At 36.0% G+C, this 20208-nt stretch overlaps 1 protein-coding gene across 26 annotated transcripts in view; it reads right to left on the reverse strand.

Annotated features, from left to right (window-relative positions):
* Nucleotides 1–3426: 3426 nt before the first annotated feature.
* Nucleotides 3427–20208, reverse strand: part of LOC18429840 (golgin candidate 3) — a 37591-nt gene continuing 20809 nt past the window's right edge. For 4 of the 26 annotated variants that reach the window (XM_088861929.1, XM_088861909.1, XM_088861951.1 and 1 more), the window contains exons 7-15: nt 15560–15727; nt 14433–14519; nt 12801–12944; nt 10471–10767; nt 10313–10378; nt 8918–9120; nt 8111–8165; nt 7819–8004; nt 3427–4415 (exon numbers count right to left, since the gene is read on the reverse strand). In XM_088861929.1, coding sequence (XP_088718055.1) covers nt 4107–4415; nt 7819–8004; nt 8111–8165; nt 8918–9120; nt 10313–10378; nt 10471–10767; nt 12801–12944; nt 14433–14519; nt 15560–15727 — 1515 coding nt within the window. In that variant the 3' untranslated portion in view covers nt 3427–4106. Of the gene's footprint in view, nt 4416–7818; nt 8005–8110; nt 8166–8917; nt 9121–9290; nt 9355–10312; nt 10379–10470; nt 10768–11866; nt 11987–12800; nt 12945–14432; nt 14520–15559; nt 15728–20208 lie in introns of those variants that run through there. The other 22 variants (XM_088861941.1, XM_088861933.1, XM_088861959.1 and 19 more) reach the window with 12 other exon arrangements.

Here is a 20208-nt window from a genome sequence, read left to right on the forward strand (position 1 = left end):
TTTCTCAAAATACAATTAAGCACAATACAATGTCCAAATACTTAAATGTACATCTCTACAACATATTACTAAACTCATGCTCAAATTCATCAATTTATAAAATTTACATAAACATCTCTTCTTCAACATTCGCATCATATGCCACATGGTCTTATACAATTCATATAGTTTCTCATAACAATCAAATGGGATTTCCATTTGCACGAACAATAGAGTATAATATTATAGCTCATATCACAAGATTTTAAGAGTATTCTCGATATTCGAATAACATATTCAGTTCTATCATTCATTAATCACTTAATAACAATAAATATATCAACACGCAAATGATCTTGGGGGAAGCCATGGTTCGAACCCCTTGTGCCCTGCCTACAATCGAGGCTTTTGAGGACTTAATTTTGTCCCAAAGATGAGTACAAGAGTGATTTTATAATATCAAGGTGATTAATTCAAATGGGAGAAGCTTGGAACACTTTTAAAATAACTAATAAGGCCCAATAAGAAAGATTAAAATGATGGATATCAGTTTGCAAAAGAGAATAAGAGAGATCATACTCAAAACAAGCCAAATATGAACAAACTACTCCATATGGTCCACCGGTCCACCAAAGTTTTTCTCAATGTCAAAAGATGAACTCTAACTCCACAAACGGACCTTTAAAATAGATATGAATTCTCTGAACTTGAATATTAATAAAGATATACTTAAGAAAAATTGAATGGAAATGATCTATGAGAAACTACACATGATTTATAAAGCAATCAAGGTATAGAACTCATGATCAAAGTTAAGGGAGACACTTTATGTATCTAACTTAAAGATCATTTAAAAGCAATAAAAATGGGAAGTTAAACTTTAGTAAACAAGAATTTACAGCAGGTTTAGATAATAAGGAAGTGAGGCAATGAAGGAAAAACTCACAAATACATGATACCTTGATGGTGACATATGATAGACTTGACCTTGTGGAAAGAAGGGGCTCCATAAAAGATCATCTTCTAACCAAGAACATGAGCCCAAAGGGGCTGAACGTGGAGGCCTAGTTTTGATATCTATCCTCTCTCTTTGATTAATGATAAGTGTTTTCTTAAGGTTTGAATTTGGGTCTTAAGTGTATTTATGTGAAGTGTATAAGTTATGAATTGATCATGACCCTTGATATACTTTATCAATGACACATGAGAGGTTAATTATCCTAACCACTCATCTCCATCCAACCACTAGGATGAAGGGATAATATTTAAGCACCTTATCACCTCATAAACCCTAAATCAAAGCCACATTACCCTTTTGTCATTGTCCGCATAAATTAATTCCAATCAAATCCAAAAGAACTTTACATAAAGACCCTTGAGATTTTAATAAATTTATGTGTAGAGAACGATCAAGGATAAGGATATGTTGGTAAAATGTGTCAATCATATGGTGGGTTATGACATCGCCAATAGAATTTACTCAACTCACACCCTTCACATGCACCTTACACAATTCACATGGGTCACGCCGATGGGGCACTTCCACATGAAATCTTCACATGGCATGTCACATATGAATAACAATATTTTAAAAATACCATTTTATTTGAATAAGTGTTTTGGCTCTATACAAGCCAAGCATGTCACATATGTGACATTTAAGCATGTGACAAAAAACCAACATTAAGTCATAATTATAATTAACAATATAACATAAAGTTTGAAATAAATAATAAGTGATTAAGCGCCATAGGGTCTCCAATGCATGAGAATTTGTGCCCAAGGAAGGGGGGCCAAATGTAAGAGGTCCATGGTGCCACGAGGCCATCCTATGGCCACTCAAGTGCCAAGTGGCATCTACATGGACGTCCTTACATAAGCCCGGATAATTTTGAAAATCATATTTTTGGTGATTTAAAAAATCCAAAAAATTCTAAAAAAATCCTAATAAATATTTAAATCGGATTTAAATATCATTTCTCATTAAAAAGTATGTGAGATCTCGAGGCTTTGATTCTAGGTATTGAAGTACTCCATTTGGCTAGTCTCGAATCATGTTTCGTCGTGTCTCAAATTGATCCAATAGACCTATGCTCTACAGTCTATAGCAATGACACATAATTGATCATATCAAAGTAACTGAGCCAGAGCTTCCCACCATCCGGCTTCTCAATGGATTACAGGTACACCCTGTAGGATATGTTACTATATATATATATATATATATATATATATAGTGAGAGAGAGAGAGCATTGAAATAAGAATTCCACCTTAAATACGTTTTACAAAATAACTATGAGTGATAAAACACAAAGCACTAACATGTAACATATTTTTCATCTTTTACACGTTGCTTCACTTGGTTCTTGGTATCAACTAATAAGCGTGTAAGCCCGTGTGAGCAAATTGGATATTTGTGGGAGAAAGATTTATTATGGACCAGAATTTTTGGATATTTTATTTTATTGAGAATCTTTTTTTATATTTTTTACATGTGTGAGTTCAATAGAGGATTGGACGCTCAAAATTTGGTATCAAAATATTTTATAGAAAAACTTAAGAATAAAATACTGTAGAGACGTGACATTCTCCATTCATAATAGACCCTTGGATAAAAGGAAATATATAAGTTTTATGTTGTAGAAAAATCATAGAAAGCTTGCCCCTTATACTTGGACTAACATCTAGGGTCTACGTTCTATCTACGAACAGCATGGGAACCATATTCGTCATTGTTGCCGCACTTAAAGCGGCCCCAAATTTTTGAGTGGGGAATAGGTGGGACTACTGAGTTGATGTTTTTAGTGAGTAACCAATCCCCACCATGTGTGTAACAATCTCACCACTACCAGCAGATAAGAACTGCACTGTACTGGTGATGAATGTTAGGTATAAGTATCCAATATGCTATCACTTAGAAGAAAAAAAAGAAAATATTCCATACTTGCTATTAACATGGGATAAAATACATACTACAACATCTACTATTCATATTTATCCTAAGATAGTGGGTTAAGTTGTAGCTCACTTTTTAATAACGTCTCACTACATCTGGCAGAGAATGTATTCCCTGACCATAGGTATAGTACCCAATCCTATTTCCATAAACTCCCTACCAGCTGGTTAAGGACATAAGATGTTTTTTGTTTTTTTGGTTCATTGACACTATTTGATATTGATTGTTATTTGGACCATTAATTTATTTAGAAAGGAGAAAGTATACAACGAGACCATTTACCTTCGGTAAAAAATAGTCACAATTAATCTCCCAAGCTATCAAATTTCACATCGGATGTTTATTAATAATGATGACCTCCCCTGTATGAAAGACAAATAGCCTCATTGTATACAATCCCTTTAAAAAAAGCTCCTAGCACCATGTGATGGATCACATATTTTATGACCCTTACGAGTCACAAGTAATATGACTAAAAAAAAACTAATGATTTTGGTTGTGAATCACTATTGTTTACTTCGGATCTTCTCATATTTACTCCAATTCAATTCTTTGGGTCAAGTGGCCCTCCTCAATGAACAATGGTCACCCAAAAACAGGCTCTGCAGAGGTGGTCAAGGTGGCAGGCGCCACAATATGGTGTTTACTGTTTAATTCTCAACAGGTCTCAATTTGACATTTAAAAAATAAAAATAAATAAAAAATACTGAGTCCATACAAGGGCAGATTCTTTTGGTTGACCAGGGAGACAGTGTGTTGGGCATCCATTTTCAAAAACGATCTACGAGCCAGCGACATTGTGGTGTCCTCGCCTAATGATCATAAGTAACCGGCGCCTCCTATGAGTCCATCAACCATATCAATAATCTCCATTTGTCAGAATGTGTGCAGGAGCATACACAAAAGAGAGAGATAGATAAATAGATAGACAGAGAGAGCACTTCTTATAGTGATCAGGTCAATCGAATGACTAACCTAGACTGCTGCCTCAGCCTTGAAACATGACTGCAAATTGGCATGACTCACAAGGTAACAGAACCGACGCAATCTTTTAATTCTATTGGAAAAAAAATTTATTTTTCTTCTATGGGGAAAGAATTGCAAGGATATAAACTGATACAAACACACTGCAAACCTCTAAGACTCATCACAGAACATAATGATTCAGATTCAGTATCTCGGGACAAATCTTGATGACCATGTGCCTTGTGGAGTTGATGAAGTCAAAGGAACGGTTGAGAACTCACTCTCCGGTGAGCCTTGAGGCTCTCTGGGAATATGAATATGAGATGATGCACCAGAAGCAGCAGCATATACCCTTGTGCCTGAATCAGCAGTGCTGCTGCTACTTGTTCCAGGCTGTTGTGGAGATTGCTTAGATGGTGATGCTCCCAACCTGGCACTAGCTACTGCATTTTCTCTCCTATCTCTTTCTTCAGTTTCTTTGAGTAGGAAGTCGACCCAGAGATCTGCAAAAGACTGTTCAACAGTGCACCATGAAGATTGTCAAATCTAGTGAACTGAAAAAAAGTGATACATGGCCAAATGGGCCACTAGAACTTTACATACCGATGCAAAGGTTAATAGCAAACAAGGAAAGATAGAATTTATATCACAGCTCCATTTGGAGCTTCAAGAAGATCCTATATACTCCAGCATTTTAAGGTCAGTCCATGGCATCATAAGCCAACAAATAAAACAATGACAACCCATCATGACAGAGGCAAGTAATCTGCCCTCTTCACCAGACTCATTAATATGTGGTCCCACCAAGAGAGATCGAATTAACTAGGTCCTATGAGAAATCAGGAAACCACGTCCCAACAGAATCACTAAACTATACATAATTGGACAACACCATAAAGTGTTTCTTTTCTCTAGCAATAGATAGAAAACCATGAGTAGTTTTCTGCAACTCCCAGGCCCTTCATAAACTCCTAATTGGAGCTGAAAAACTTCCAGTGCGCCCTTTCCTACCCATCCTAAAACTGGCTCTCAAAACCACTAGGATGCCAAAAACAGAAAAAAGTTGCAACTCATCAATTGTTTGCGGCAAACAAATATATATGTCAATGAAGATTGGAGACTTAGACCCCCTTGAACTCTAGAGGTTTCACATGGAGATTGAGGGAATTTTGCAAGCAAAAAGGAAAGAGGAAAAAGAAACAGCAAAACGTATATACTTGTATGTTAAACCTACACTAAAATCATAAATGTGCTCAAACCAGTAAATTCAAGGAAAAGTAAATTTATATGTTAAGCATTAATTTTTCTTAATGCAAAAATCATTTTTCCACATCTTTAAACTTTTAGGAGTTCGATAAGTTTTTATTATCATGAAATTTCAGAACATTTGTATTTATCATTTCTGTTTGTTAATAAATAGAATATTCCAACGTATGGACCAATGATATTTACTAGAGCAATTGACTCATCTAACTCATAAATTGAATAAAATAAGTGATATTATAATTTAAATGTGGGTCCCAATTTGAATGCGAGTCATGAGATAGTAACAACTTCAATGAGTTCCGCATTTTCAAATTTGATTTTAGGTGTGCAAGCAGGCAGATTCAGACACTGATTATTTTAGTAATCCATCTTTTCTATTCTCCAACCAAACCTTGAGTGGCGCTATATCGGACGCCCATGGTGCAGGGTGGGTTACTGACAAAGTGAGCAGCCAAATCTGGGCCCATAAACAGTTCACTTCTAGCCCAACATCAGATATAAGATTGGAATCAACTGTTTCTCAAAATCAGGAAAAAACTTTTTCAGATAAGCGACTCCATTTCAAAACTTCATGGGTGCTTAGAGCTAATGCGTTTTTGTGAGTGTAGAGACCAAACTGCAGTTCCAGACATCAAGAAATCCGGGTTATACACAATGCATGTCACAAAGTCACTCATTCACACAATCACATTTAAGATGCATAAGAAAAGCATAATGAACATTGCTCCAGCAATAGTTTGGTGTATAGGTATAATAAGTACAACTATAAATAATGGTAACACCTCATTTCAAACACCTAAAAAGGATGCTTTTTAGTTATTTCTAGTTTCCAACTGCCTAGGCACCCAAGCTCACCAGCTGCTTGGGTGCCACTAGACCTTCTTATTTTAAACTATGGCCATTAGGGTAGTGAAGGATTCTTTAATTGATGCGAGCCACTTAACCCCACAAAATGTTCAGGATTGCACTGTCATATTTGACAATATTCCATCAGCTATAATAGAAAGACCAAGCCACATCCAGGCTTGGTGCATCACCCTTTGATGCTGAAAGGGCAACAGATTCCCTTCCAATTTCTAGGTTCTCCTAAAACAACAGCCATTCTGTTCTTTTGTAACAAGGAAAGAGAGTGTGTGAGGGATATTCAGTTCCCTGTTTAGGAGCTGAAAGTATATGAAAATCAAAAAGTTGTTTGTATCCCTGACTATGGGTTCTGCAAGTTGTTTCCTAAGGAACCTCTTCGATGTCAACAATTGAGAAATGGTTATGGACCTTCCTTTCCAATGTTGTGGCAAGGAAAACCTCCAGTCCTATCCTTGAGCCACTCAACTATACTTTTGAATACAGTCTCCTCAATTGGTAAAAGATTTCAGATGTCATTTTTATATATTGCCATTTTTAGCAATTTGGGAAAGTTATGTTTGGTGGTGCCATCCAAAATGAAGTAGGAGAGAATGACAGTACTTCACTTTTTGCCATATTGTTCAGCTAATTTAATGTAGCCTGAACTCCACAAGTTTAAGTGAAAACACATCTTCACAGAGAGATTTTACTATCATTGTCTTATGGACTCCCGTGGCTGAGTCAATGATTTGATTATGCACCCCCTTGGTGACTGGATCAGCAATCAGATTTATAAGATAGAGATGTTTTAAAACTTGTCAAGTAGACTCAGGACACACTCTAGTCAAATCAGCTTGGCAAAGTGGCAAGTCTCAGCAAGTAGTATGAAATGCAGCCAACCTTGGATCTTAAAGAGACTCGGCCGAGTGCCCCAGTCTTTCTATGACTCAGCCAATTCAACTCCTTATAACAAGGCTCAGGAACAAGCATGGGTAAAGGAGATGAGTTGTGCTTGGTAGGCAGCCAACGTAAAACTTCTCCAAAACTTTAGTTGACCTTGGTTGGGAAAACGCTCTGATGATGATAACGACAATGATGATGACTAGGCTCAGGAACAACCCAAGTTCTATGATTTCAAGTTAACCTTGTCAGAAGTACCATTTAACAATGGGTTACTGTAATACAAATTAATAAGTATAATTGTAATACATATTGTACAATAAGGACAATGCATGGGTAGAGCTTTCAGCTAATATAAGAGCAACCAACTAACCATGAAGATTTTAATCTATGGGATACTTCTCTAGTGCTTTTTCCCATTTCTTAGTAATCCTCATCATCTTTTGCTGCTCATATTTCCTCTTTAGACAAATGGTTTGGCAAATATAAACAAGAAAATGAATAACTATATTGAACTTCAAACATAAAGAATAACTCAACAGAGAAAGTAAATATGATGAGCATTATTAAACATTTTGAAATGTGCTTAGCACATGGACTCGTGGCTGGCATCAGTCCTCAATCTTTCTCCACGTCCAAGGCCAGATATGGCTGCTCAACTAGTCATATACTGGCCACCAAACCAGAATCTCTGCTTAAAAAAGTTCATTCCATAATATCTAAAAGATACAATATGTCACCATGTGACCTTGGCAGAGATCATTCTTCTCCATGGCATGCATGTGATATATTCTTACATATTCCCAGACATGAATAGCATAAATGAAAGCAAGAAGCACGCAAAGTAGCAACCCTCACACATGTTCATTTTAAGCTACTAATAGAAAACTCAATGTACGGAACTCACCTGGCTTTCAGATGGTAGATGTGAAGAAGTGCCAGAAGAACTCCCTCCCATGATGCCACCAACCAGGCGCCCAGGAAGACCCAACACCCCCCGCACAACACCTTTCCCAGCAGCATGCTGGGCAAAACCTATTCTCTGTTTGTCTTCCTCTGAGAAGCCCAGCAACCGAACCATAAGATCCAGAACCTGTTGATTTCAATAATCAAAGGATATGTTCATGGCCATGGCAGAATGCACAACTAATACCCAACAGAACTTAGACAAGGAACATCCCACACTAAGAAGTAGTTACCTCTTTGCTGTGATTTCTCTGGAAATAGGTCACAAGCAATTTGATGACAATGCGCCTGCCAGAAACATTAATATTTCAACTAAATTCAGCTTCAGGGGGCAAAGACCGGACCATTGCAGGTGACATATGATTCACTTATATAGATTATTAAGTTGTCCTCAAATTTCATTTGCCAATACTTGTTACATTCACCCTAATTAAATGGATTCTTATGTTTGGGTACCATACAAATCTTAGAAAACTATCAGCAAGCATAACGAGACAGATTCTTTCAGATTGTTCTTCTTGTTCACTAACCATTGACTACATCATCGATGTAGATTTCAATCTTCTTTTTTGTTTTGAGTACACATATGAGCTTTGAAAACTTGTATAAATTCAACCAGCACATAATTGAGTTTTTTGGCTACTCACCACGAAATAGATTGTTAGCAAATAATATTAAATTTTATTATCTTTTTACTGCATAGAAGGTCATAAAATCTTATTCTTCTTCGAATGGGGATACAGACAGCCCCATACCCATGTCTAACACTAACACAAGTATAGATGTCCATGCAACATAGCATTCATCACTTTAGAACTATGAAAAAATTCTAGGAATATAATCATGAAAATCCGTGTGGTAGCATGAGGAAAGATAATAGATTCATACAAGTCAGCAATGACCTTCCAAAATCAACAATGAGATGCTTGGTATGACAGAAGGAAATCTCAATGTCTTAAATTCTTTTACATATGCCATATGCTATAATGGTAGATATTGAATATATATAATTCTCGAAATATTTTATAGTTTATTCTTACCTATCAACAAAATAATCAGAATCCAGTGACATCCGGTTAAGTCTTGTCATGCTCTGCTCAAGGGCACGTCGCAATTTTGAATTGTCTTCCTCCAGCCTATGCACTGTGTTTTGGCTTTCAGAAAATAGCCTTTCAGCTTGTGATAACTTCACCAAAACATCATCTTTCTCTTGTTTTGCCATCTCAAGCCTATGATTGGTATCCTAAGAAAAGTAAGAAGTGCATAAGATGGCATAGCTGATAAAGTTTTAGGAATACTCAAAAACCACATGGTAGCCTTTTGATTTTCTCTTTTGATGGGTAAGGGAGATAAAAACGCAAAATCCTCCCCCCCCCCTCCCAACAAAAAAAGAAGTAAGAAAAAAATTTGCACCTGCAAAAATCAGAACTTGGATTGCTGCCCTAATGTCTAAAGTGGGACGTTTCACCTCCGGTAACTGCAGTTATGTGAGAGCTCCATCAGGCATTGGTTTCTAAAGGCTGAGCTATCTATTATTCCAACCAGTGTACAGCTTGAGCGGGCTTCTTATGAAGTGTTGTGTCGGAGCAGTGTTTAAGGGAAGAATCATAATTTTGATGTAAAGGAGCAGCGTGGAGGCAATGCGGCAATTTTATAATTGCATAGGAGTGATGTAATATATTATATTGGTACAGTTTCAATATCTATATCTATATATATATATATATATATATATATATATATATATATATATATATATATATATATATATATATATATATATAATATTTGTAAAGGAGGTGAGGCTTTAAACAATCAAATTAGAGCCCACCTCAAAAATTTCACTAGAAGACATTGTTTTGATGCCAAATATCCTCAAATTGATCATCTCAACATCAAGATGCATGGACATGAGAAAAAAAAATGGATTTCAAGTTTTAGAAATAGTGCATCTTGTAACGCATTTTTTGACCATCAATTTTCAAGATTTTCATAGATCTGCTCGATCTACACTATTTTTGAAGCTTTAAATTTTATAATTAAATATATATTTTAAGGCTATCATAAAGATGTCCAGTACTGAAACCACATTTCTCGACACTATTTGAAGATGCACTTTACTTTGATTGTTTAGAGCCTCGGCTCTATACAAACCGCACCCTAACATAAATCATACAGCTAGACTCATAATATATAAAGCGAAATAAATGGGGCATCTGGAACGACTTGTAGCCATCTCTCTCCTCTCTTCCCCTCCCTTCAAAACTCATTTTCTAAAAGGATAAACACTGAATATTATTTCAATATCATTTGAGCTAACATTGCACACATGTTCATAAGTTTGACAAGTAATCATTAATGAATCAAAAGAAAGATCAATATACATTATCGGTATATGCCAGACACAGAAGAGTTAAGAATCAGAAATTATTTACCTTTAAGAATTCGGAAAGACGAGAAGATTCTTCTCTTGCAATAGCCAATTCGCCAACCAATCGTTCCTGAAATGCACCAAATCAACCAGCAACATATCAATGGGGTAAGTTTGCATGCAGCCCTTTGACAAAAAAATGCAAGAAGTGGTCAAACTTACCTTGGCTTCACTTTCAGCATAGTACTGGCCGAGAGCAGTTTGGAGATTCAGAAGCTCAGCCTTTTTGGATTCTAGTGACTGCATACAATTTCCAAGCTTCCGATTTAAATCACTGATCAGTTCATTTGACCTCTGCAATTCAGAGCTGTTATTCTTCTTAAATTCTTCCACATTTGAAAGTGCCTGCTTTAGAGCTGTTTCCAACTGTAAAATACGGTTTGCTTGACATTCAGAAGTTGCTTGAAGCTCTTCAATGAGTCTGCTGTCCTCATCCATCTTCTCTGATTCTTCAAGCTCCTGTACATCACCGAGTGAAAAAGTCAACATATAGATCTATGAAATAGAAACATGATGCATGATATACCAACTTTGCAAAGAGAAGAAGACCAATTGATATGGTTATCTTGTCCAGCAAATTCACCATGTTTAGATACACGCATGAATGGACATAGTCTATTCGGTTTATATTCATTCTTGCAGCATAATCAAATTTGCATGCAAAGGTCTAAGAGGGAACAAATATCATGGTCTTGACAAGATTCATGTCAAATGTGTGATCAAAATAGTAAGGCACATAAAAACTTATGATTGGTCTAGAAGTCTAAAAGGATTACTACCATACAACTCTCACCCAATCAGAATAGCTCCTTCAAGCACCCTCAACAAATCAATAATATAAGCCTCACAAGAGCCACAATAGAGAGCCTAGGATCATGACCAATACCATGGAATTCACGATCTACCATGAACCAATTTTAGGTTCATACGCAATGTAGGACTTGAGGCAATTAAAGACAAAAAAAATGGATAATGCATATCCACAATATCTCCAATAATATTTAGCTATAAATCCTCATCAATGATCACCACAATTTTAGAACAAGATGAGCACTTGGGACACCATAGTGACCTTAGGACGTTATTCAAACATCAAATTATCATTATGAATAAAACAAAAAAAGGGGATATCTATGTACCTTTCAAGAGCATTACAGGCAATCTAAAAAGTCATTGATGTAGAGAACAATTACAATGGGAGAAAAAGTATTCATTCCACTTTACAGCAAAGAAATGCTTCCATACAGTTAGCAGCATCCAGTCCCGGACATACTAAGGAATGGATCACTCGGCCTACAACGGTCATTGGAACGCTAGGGTGTCAGTCTAGTTGATAATCACGTGATTTATTCTGAATGGGTGAGCAAGACTGTAGGATCACTCAGCCATGTGATGGATGTGGCTTACAAATGAAAGAGGCCTCTCTCCTTTTTTTTTTGCTACAACCAACAAGAGTTTTCGAAACAAAAGAAACAGAAAGGAAAATAAGAATATATTTGATAATTTAAAATAATGAATATATTAAATCTCAATGTGCTTGATGGAGGAGGGGATCTACCTTTAAGGCAATCAGATTGCCCAGGAAAGAGTCATTCATCCTGGAGCAGATCACTCAGGTGATTAGGGAGGCATCTGAGCAAGAGTGAGAATCAGCTGAACACCTTTTCACCCAGTTCATCTGATGTCTTAGCCAAAAAAGGTGTCATGAGCAATATAGTAAAAACCAGACTGCATGTCCAACCAAAAAAGTGCCCAGCCCAGTTGAATTAGTGGTTCAACCAGTCATCAAACCAATGGGACCAATGAACACCGGTCAAATCCCTAAACATAATAAAAATTATAACATTACATGTTTCAAGATTGATTTTCCAGCAGACCGAGCTGGTTGGGTCTTCAGTCAGTGGTCTGACTGGTTGTACCTGCCGGTTTCGTCCAATTCTAATAACACTGGTCATGTGGTATATTTTATTAGTCTACGTTAGGGCATGGGATGCCCTTCTTGTCATCTCTTGGATAAGGTTGCCTTTCAGTTTTGCTAATGTCACATTGTTGTTATTAACTTATTTGTGCTTATGCTCTACCAGTTATATCTTGCCATTAAAAAAAAAAACACTAGATCAATCTACCAAAAGATAAAACCAAACAAACAAAATTTACAAAGACCTTTAAATTACTCATTCTACTAGTTATGGATTTTCCAGTACATAATACATGAACAAGTGCATTGTGCCATTTTTGGTTGTATTGAAATTGATCAGCAGTTAATGAGGAGAATCTTAAATACCAACATGACAAAGAAGAAGTGTTAGGTCAGACCTATTACAGCCAACCACAGAGACTTTATACTTCGTTAAAATCCTCTACAGTAATGCATCCTTCACTTATTACAGCCAGAATTTTAGAAGCTGTCATGAGAAGTATGCTCTACAAAACTGCATGCCAACACCGAAATATATTGATATACAACCAAAGTAAACCATACAGAACGGTACCTTGTCTATCAAGTGTTGCTTGAGGCGGGCTAACTCTTGCAATGCTTTGTCCCTTTCTCCGCATGCAGCTTTCAGAGTTTGATCCCATTCACGTTGTGATATCGTCAATCCATCTGGGCCAAGCATTTTGTCAGATGGCTGTACCTACACAGCAGAAATTTGTATTTGAAGGTATGTAGAGATTGTAAATAATGGTGATGAACAAAAAGAAAGAAATAAAATAAATGAACAATTGTTCCTATGGGGTGCAATCCCAATTATGACGCAAGATCCGTTCAACAATCTACAGATGTCGAGAAAACAAATTTACACGTATAGGAGTGTTAAGTTTTTCATAACCATTACTTTCTCAAGAGAATAGGAAAACAAAGGAAAATGAGAATCAAAAACTCCCAATCTAAGAAAAACGGATTTCGTCACACACTTAATGCTCAGATTTCTCATATCTTCATGCCATCTCAGTACAAGGGCATTAGGAAGACTACTGCGTCATACAGCATAAATTCTTATGTTCTTGCATTGGTACTCCTGCACCATACATTTAAAATTGAATGATACGAGATATTAATATCATAAATTGAGTTAAGTATCCAGAAAACAAATTGGAGTTCATTTTTTTCTGCCAAGATTCATATCCAATATATATACCAAGGCTCCATATGCGTTCAAACAACGACTTGATTCGATCAAGGGTAACACCTATATCATTATATGCATGTTTAACATTAAATAAGTATTTGTGTTCTTTAAACATGCTTTTGAATGCTCAAGGGAGTTTGCATCATTTGAAATATAAAGTTCCAGTGAACAACCACACACACAAACATATTATACAATTTCGGCTCACTGTATTTTCCAGCCAAATTGTAATTTGGACCAAAAGTACATTTTGGCTGATTACAGTTTGACCCCATTGGTGTGTTTGATTTTCATAATGCAATAAAAAATGAATTGCAATTTGGACCACAATTGCAGATCATGACAAAACCACTTGGAGAGGTCTATCAACCTCTCTCTCTCCCACCCAAAAAAAAGGCCCCCAAAATAATTGTGCTGTCACCGTCACCACTGCTGCCACCACAACAATTACACTGTCACCCCAACCACAACTACCATTGTATACCTTCTCTACCACCATCACCATTGCACCTGCGACCACCATTTACTCCGACAACTCCAAAACCACCACCATCACACTGCTGCCAGCCCTCCACCATCACATCACCACCATTATTATCAAAGCACATAATAAGAAATTGCAATTCAAATCAGAACAATCAAACATCCCTAGACAGCAAAAACGTTCCCTCAGTAACCCTACTCTGAACAAATCACAATTCTTTTCGGTAAAGATTACAAATGGGTAGATCTCTACAGGTTCAACAAGTTCTGGTTGATAAATGGAGTACTAAGGAAGAGGTGCAACTTTGCTCACATAGCTAGTTTATTCCTTTCTTCTAAATTAATATTTATCAAATAAAAGTACAAGATCAAAGTATTGAAGTAGCTGCAAGAAAGCAAGACTTGGTGAAAAAACATACAGCAGCAGATCAACAGAACTAAACCTCCAAAGGTTCTATCAATCAATAAGAATAAAGAACTATCGGTCAGTAACAAGATAAAGGCATTTACCTCATTTGGATTGCAGATGTATGGATTCGAATCCTTGGCATCTCGTTGGCACTGTTGCAAAGCATTCACAAGTTTATCCATCTCTGACTACAGCAAAAGTACAAACCTCAGATATAGTACGAAACATAACAGACTCATGAAACAATGTTCCATTTTCTGGTAATGAAATTATTACGACGAGCCCTAAAGTGTAGGATGAATGATGCTGGTGAAAATGTTCAAAACGATAGATTCAGGCGCCTAGGCGGTCTGGGTGCCTGGCCGCCTAGGCAGTTGGGTGCGGGCACGCAGAGACAGGGTGCCCTCACCAAAACCAAACCTCTCCCCCCCCCCCCATCCCAAACATCGTCCAAGTGAGAAAAAAAAATAAATTAATCACCAAAAAAAAATCTATCTTTTAACAACAAACATGTAAATATATCGTAAAAGAAAAAAAAAAGTAAAAGAAAAAACACATGATTCAAAACATAATATGTTGTAGCAAAATAAAATCAAAACCCTCTTTCAAATATGATAATATTTTAAAAATATCAAAATCAAATCAATGTCGGTGCAAACCTCATCTATTGGGTTACCAAAAGTTCTCAAAATCTACTAAAAGCTCCAAATCCACCCATGAACGATTGCCTTCGTTTTGGGGAAGAAATCGAAAAAATAAAAAATATATGGATCTTTCGATAAGTCACAAAAGAGTGGTTTTTTGGGGGTTTTTCTCACCCTAAAGGCCACGGATTTCTATTGGGGGTTTAAAATACCCCTTAAAACCCTTTTTCCCCCTTTTTAGGGGGGAAAAATTAAATTTTTTACCCCCACAGAGAGATTTTTTCTGCCCGCCCACAAGTTTTCACGGGGCGGCGCCTAGGCAGGCATCTAGAAGCAAGGCACATAATGACCCCACCCAGACTGCACCTAGGCGTTTTTAAAAATCTGAGGATGCATATAGAATGTTTCTCTTGGCAAATCGATTATCCATCATAAGATATTGAAAATTCAGATGCAATGGATAAAGAAACTTTAAACAAGTGTGAGAAATGACAGATGCAAGAAGTCCAAGAAGTCCTAGTAAGTCACAATACCACAGAGTAAGATAAAGCAGGCTCGATGAATTAGTAGTTATAAGTGCCAACCTTAAGATCATCCTTCTCCTTCTCTAATGAACATATTATACTTTTCAGGTTGTCAACAGATTCTAATGGTTTCTCCATTTCCCTCCTATTTAGCTCCGACTGCAGCCTTTTTATATCCAACATTCTGTTATTCACCTCATTTCGTAGTTCTTTAATCTCTGCAGACAGCTGTGAGACAAAATACATGAGTGTTATTTGGGTGGCACAAAACTTTATACAAATGAAAAGAAACCACGGATATGAAGATGTTAAACTACAACAACCAAATAGAAAAAGTAAACTCCCCTGACAGTTAACAACAAGAAAAATTAGTCCAAGGCTATAGATGTAAGCAATTCTATTTCATAAGAAAGAAGACAATGACTTTGATTGTTTGCATGAATTTCAGCCACAAATCTAATCAGATCCGCTCCCGACCAAGCTTAGAAGCAAGCGGGCATCATACCATAGGCTGGATAGAAACTCACTGAGCCTTATCACCCATATTTGTCACTATTAAATAATAAACAGTATTTCCTTTCGTGAAAAGAAAGCATAGTCCCAATAAGTATAACTATTTCAATCTCAAGGCATAAACTAATCCCAAGTTTGGATGTTCGGTTACACAATTTGTCAATTTCCATAATAATTATTAACCTAATAAAGTACAAAAGAAGTCAATCAGCATCCTCAGTTCTTGCCAATCAATCTTCTTTCCTTCCTACATAGCAACTCTAAATATAGATCATTATCAGTGTTGGCACATGCAATGATGACCAAAAAGGACAACAATCAGAAGTATAAGGTGTAGTATAACAGACCACATAACCAAGTTAAGACGACAGATGTTGAGAACAGACTCACTGATTACTTGTACCATGTTTTAAAAATCAGAGTCAGTCAGTTTCAACAACCCTTGCCAATAAATCATCTTTCCCTACCGCATAGTGTCTCTGAGTACAGATCCTTATCAGTGTCAGCATATGCAGTGATGCCTAAAGTGGACAAAAATGAAAAGTAGAGTATGGAAGACATCCAGAACCAAGTGAAGATAAAAATTTGGGAACAGACTGATGACATGTACCACATACTAAATATCTAGCAAGTCACGGCAAGCTAGACAAGGGTTCCAAATAAACAAATGGTATGTGTATTGCATGATGCTCAAGATGAGAAACTAAACGAAAAAGTAACTTTTTTGAAAAAAAATATGTTATTTTCACTTTGTAATGTACTTTTAAAACTATTCAGTTTTACCTTTTAATCTGATTACTTTTTTGTTTAATTATTATTTAGTTTGTTATATTTAATTTTATTTCGTATATCTGACTAGCTTCAGATTTTTATGTGATATGCCTATTTAATTGAGATAGGAAACAAGTTGTTCAAATGAGAATTCCATTTTCAAGAAGAAATTCCTATACTAATGTCCAATGGAGCCATCCAATTCATATTATGGTAGGTTTTCTTTTACATAGGAAACCCCATGAGGAGAGAGCTTCTAGGAAAAGTGAAGGGGCAAAAATGAGTACCAAGAAGAATTGAAAAATAACACTCCTAGCTTTTCTCCCTTAGTAATATAAATCTTTATAAAGGTCCTATATAGGTGTAGTTTTACTTAGCCTCTAGGAGAACATCGTCCTTTGAGTACTTGACATTTTCTTCCTAAGGGACATTGATAATCTTTTTATCTATAATGATGAGCAAAGGATAAGATCAAACACCTTTTTGAATGACCTAATACTCATAAGGGACTACTTACTTCAAGTTCAAGAAAATATGCCATGTGTGATTGACATCCTTCATCTTGAAACATTGATGCTGGACAACATACCTCTTATTTTTTTAATTTTCTTATCAAATTTAAGAGATGCATTTTTGGAATTTTCCAAGGACTTGTTTTTAGGATTTTTTAAATTTTGTTTTTTGCGATTCTAGGGTTTTGCTAAATTTTCAGGATTTTAGGAGTTATCGGGATTTTTAGGTTTTGTTTTTTGCGATTCTAGGGGTTTGTTAAATTTTCAGTATTGGAGTTATCGTAATTAGAGTCCTTATGGAATATTCTCTTATTATGGTTAAAAATTTCATTGCATTTTTGTTTTAATTAGGACTTCTATTTTTATTAGAATTAGTATTTTGTGGGCTTTGAGTAAGATCTCTAGTTTATAAATAGGGATCTATGTAGAGAATTTTGAATAGAGAGTTGAGTTTTGATATCTTGTTTCCAATTTAACCAATAGAGAACTGACACAATTAGTTTTTGGGAAAGTATATAATGAGACCATTTACCTTTGGTACAAGGTGGTCACAATTAATCTTGACCATTGAATGTAAAATTGGGTGGGTGCATTTATTTCATTGACCAAGCTCAAAGTTCAAAAGCAATTTTCTCAAACTTTGTGACACCCCCCAAGCTATCAGATTTCACATCGGATGGTTGTAAGTAATTGTGATCTCCCTATACAAAAGGTAAATTGTCTCATTGAATACAATCCCTTAGTTTTTTTTAGTTTTTATATACTATTTTTTTGGAGATAAAAATTACGGGGATTTTTATTTTTTTTGAGTTTCTAGTTTTCGTTTAGAGTATTTGAGTCTTTTTTTATCGTATAGAATTGAAGAATAGAATTGGAAGTTTAATTTTTAAAAAGATGAAGGGCAATGATTTAATATTATTAGGGTTTCTTAGGGAGCAAGTCATGTTTTAGAATTTTCGTTCTATAAAAAAGTTATTATTGGACAAAAAAGAAAGAAGAGAAGAAGAATTTATTTTGGGTCGTGTGAAAAGATCCTTTTGGGATGGACTCCCTAGCACCCTTAAGAAAGGTTATATTCTCTGAAAGTGAGTTAAAAGCAAACCGCCCAGCACCTGGGCGGCATGTAGGAGATCCAGAAGGACTGGGCACATCGCCCAGGCCTAAGCGGCCAAATTAGACGGGTATCCCTAGGCGCCCAAGAACTCGTCGAAGCGCGCGCCCAACCCTGGGCGGCCGCCCAAAGGCCTGCGCACCGCCCAAGGGTGGAAATGCCCCTCATTTAGGGCATTTTTTTGTAATTGTTTTAATGCTAAAGGGGCAAAATTGTGGGTTTTAGGTTCATTTGAAACCCAAAACTCAGTAGAGCCGATTTTAGAGAAAGAAAAACCAAGAAATATAGTTTTTAGTGGTTTCTCTAAGTTACGATACTAGATTTATTTTTGGATGTTTTATAAATCTATTAGAGGTTTTTTAGAAGATTTTGAGTCCTTAGAAACATCTTAGAGGTGGAAGTTTGGAGATCGAGCAATAAAAGTTAGTGATTTATTTTTTTTTATTGCTCATATTATTTTGAGAAATCTTCCTCAGGATCTAATCGAAGTGGTGATCCAGGTTGGAAATATGGTTACAACTCGAATCCTTTGGATAAAAATTGCATAAGATGCAAGTTTTGTGAAAAAGATACAACAGGGGGCAAAAACTAATTCAAGAAACATCTTGTCGGTATCAAAAGGGATGTAGCCCCATGTAAAAAAACTCATGATGTTGTTAAAGAGGAGATAAAAAAATTTATGAATCTTGTAAAAGAGAAAAAAGATGAGAGACAATGAATAATTGGATATAGACTAATGGTTATAGAGTATGGAGGAGTGTCTGCGATGTGGACTTGTGTATTATACATTTGATGTGCCTAAATCCCTCATTCTTATGTGTTACGCAGTTATACTTATAATGTTAGACAATGACACATTTTTCTTTCTATTGGGGCGCTCATAACCTAGGCACTAGGTGGCTTGGTCCCCCCAACAGCCTAGGCGCAGCCTAGCGCTTTTTGAAACACTGTTCCTACCCTATTTTTATTTTTTGTTTTCCAGTTTGTTATTTTCTTCTCCATGAATTCAGAAGACCCATCAACTAAAGATACATCAATTATAATAGCACAAAAAACTGCTCTTACGATCAATGATATAATCGCCCCAATCATGATGCGTGTGAAGCAAGAAATGAAAGAGAGTATAAATCAAGTCATCAAAGATATTTGAGGTCAGCTTTGTGGCGTTCAAGGAGGATCGACAAAATTCGTGAATATCGACAAGATAAATTGTGACTGCAACGATTAGAAAATAACTAGCACTAAGAAGAAGGTATTGTCAATCTCGTAGATCTAGTACCAAAACTCAACCAAGGGATGAATCGAAATTCACCATATACTCTAACGGCTGATCCCATACGAAGTAAACAAATTTCAATGCAAGAATCATGACTTGAAGAAGGTCCAAAAGTTATCGGAACCGAATTCCATCTTCCCGAGTTTCATAAGGAACTTGAGAGAGAAATTAAAATTATATTTTGTATCCCAGAATTCCAGTACATGCCGCACATCAAGTGTTTGATTAATTAGATGATTGAAGAAAGACAACGGTACCCAGGCAAATAATGGGACTCCATCACCAATTATTTAAGTGGCCTTTAGAGGATGTGATATGCACAACAAGTTTGAGATCAAGCATCTCCCAAACCCAAGAGAATGATGCCAATAGTTTTTTATTTTCATATGTTACTATATTTTTTAAAGATAAAAATTTAAGATTTCGGGTTTATTTTGGGTTTCTAGTTTTCGTTTTAAAGTATTTGAGTCTTTTTCTATTGTAGAGAATTAAATAGTAGAATTAAAAATTAATTCTTAAAAAAATG

The sequence above is a fragment of the Amborella trichopoda genome, chromosome 1 (assembly GCF_054954075.1).
Source record: "Amborella trichopoda isolate Santa Cruz 75 chromosome 1, AtrichopodaSantaCruz75HAP2 v2.0, whole genome shotgun sequence".
NCBI lineage: Eukaryota > Viridiplantae > Streptophyta > Magnoliopsida > Amborellales > Amborellaceae > Amborella > Amborella trichopoda.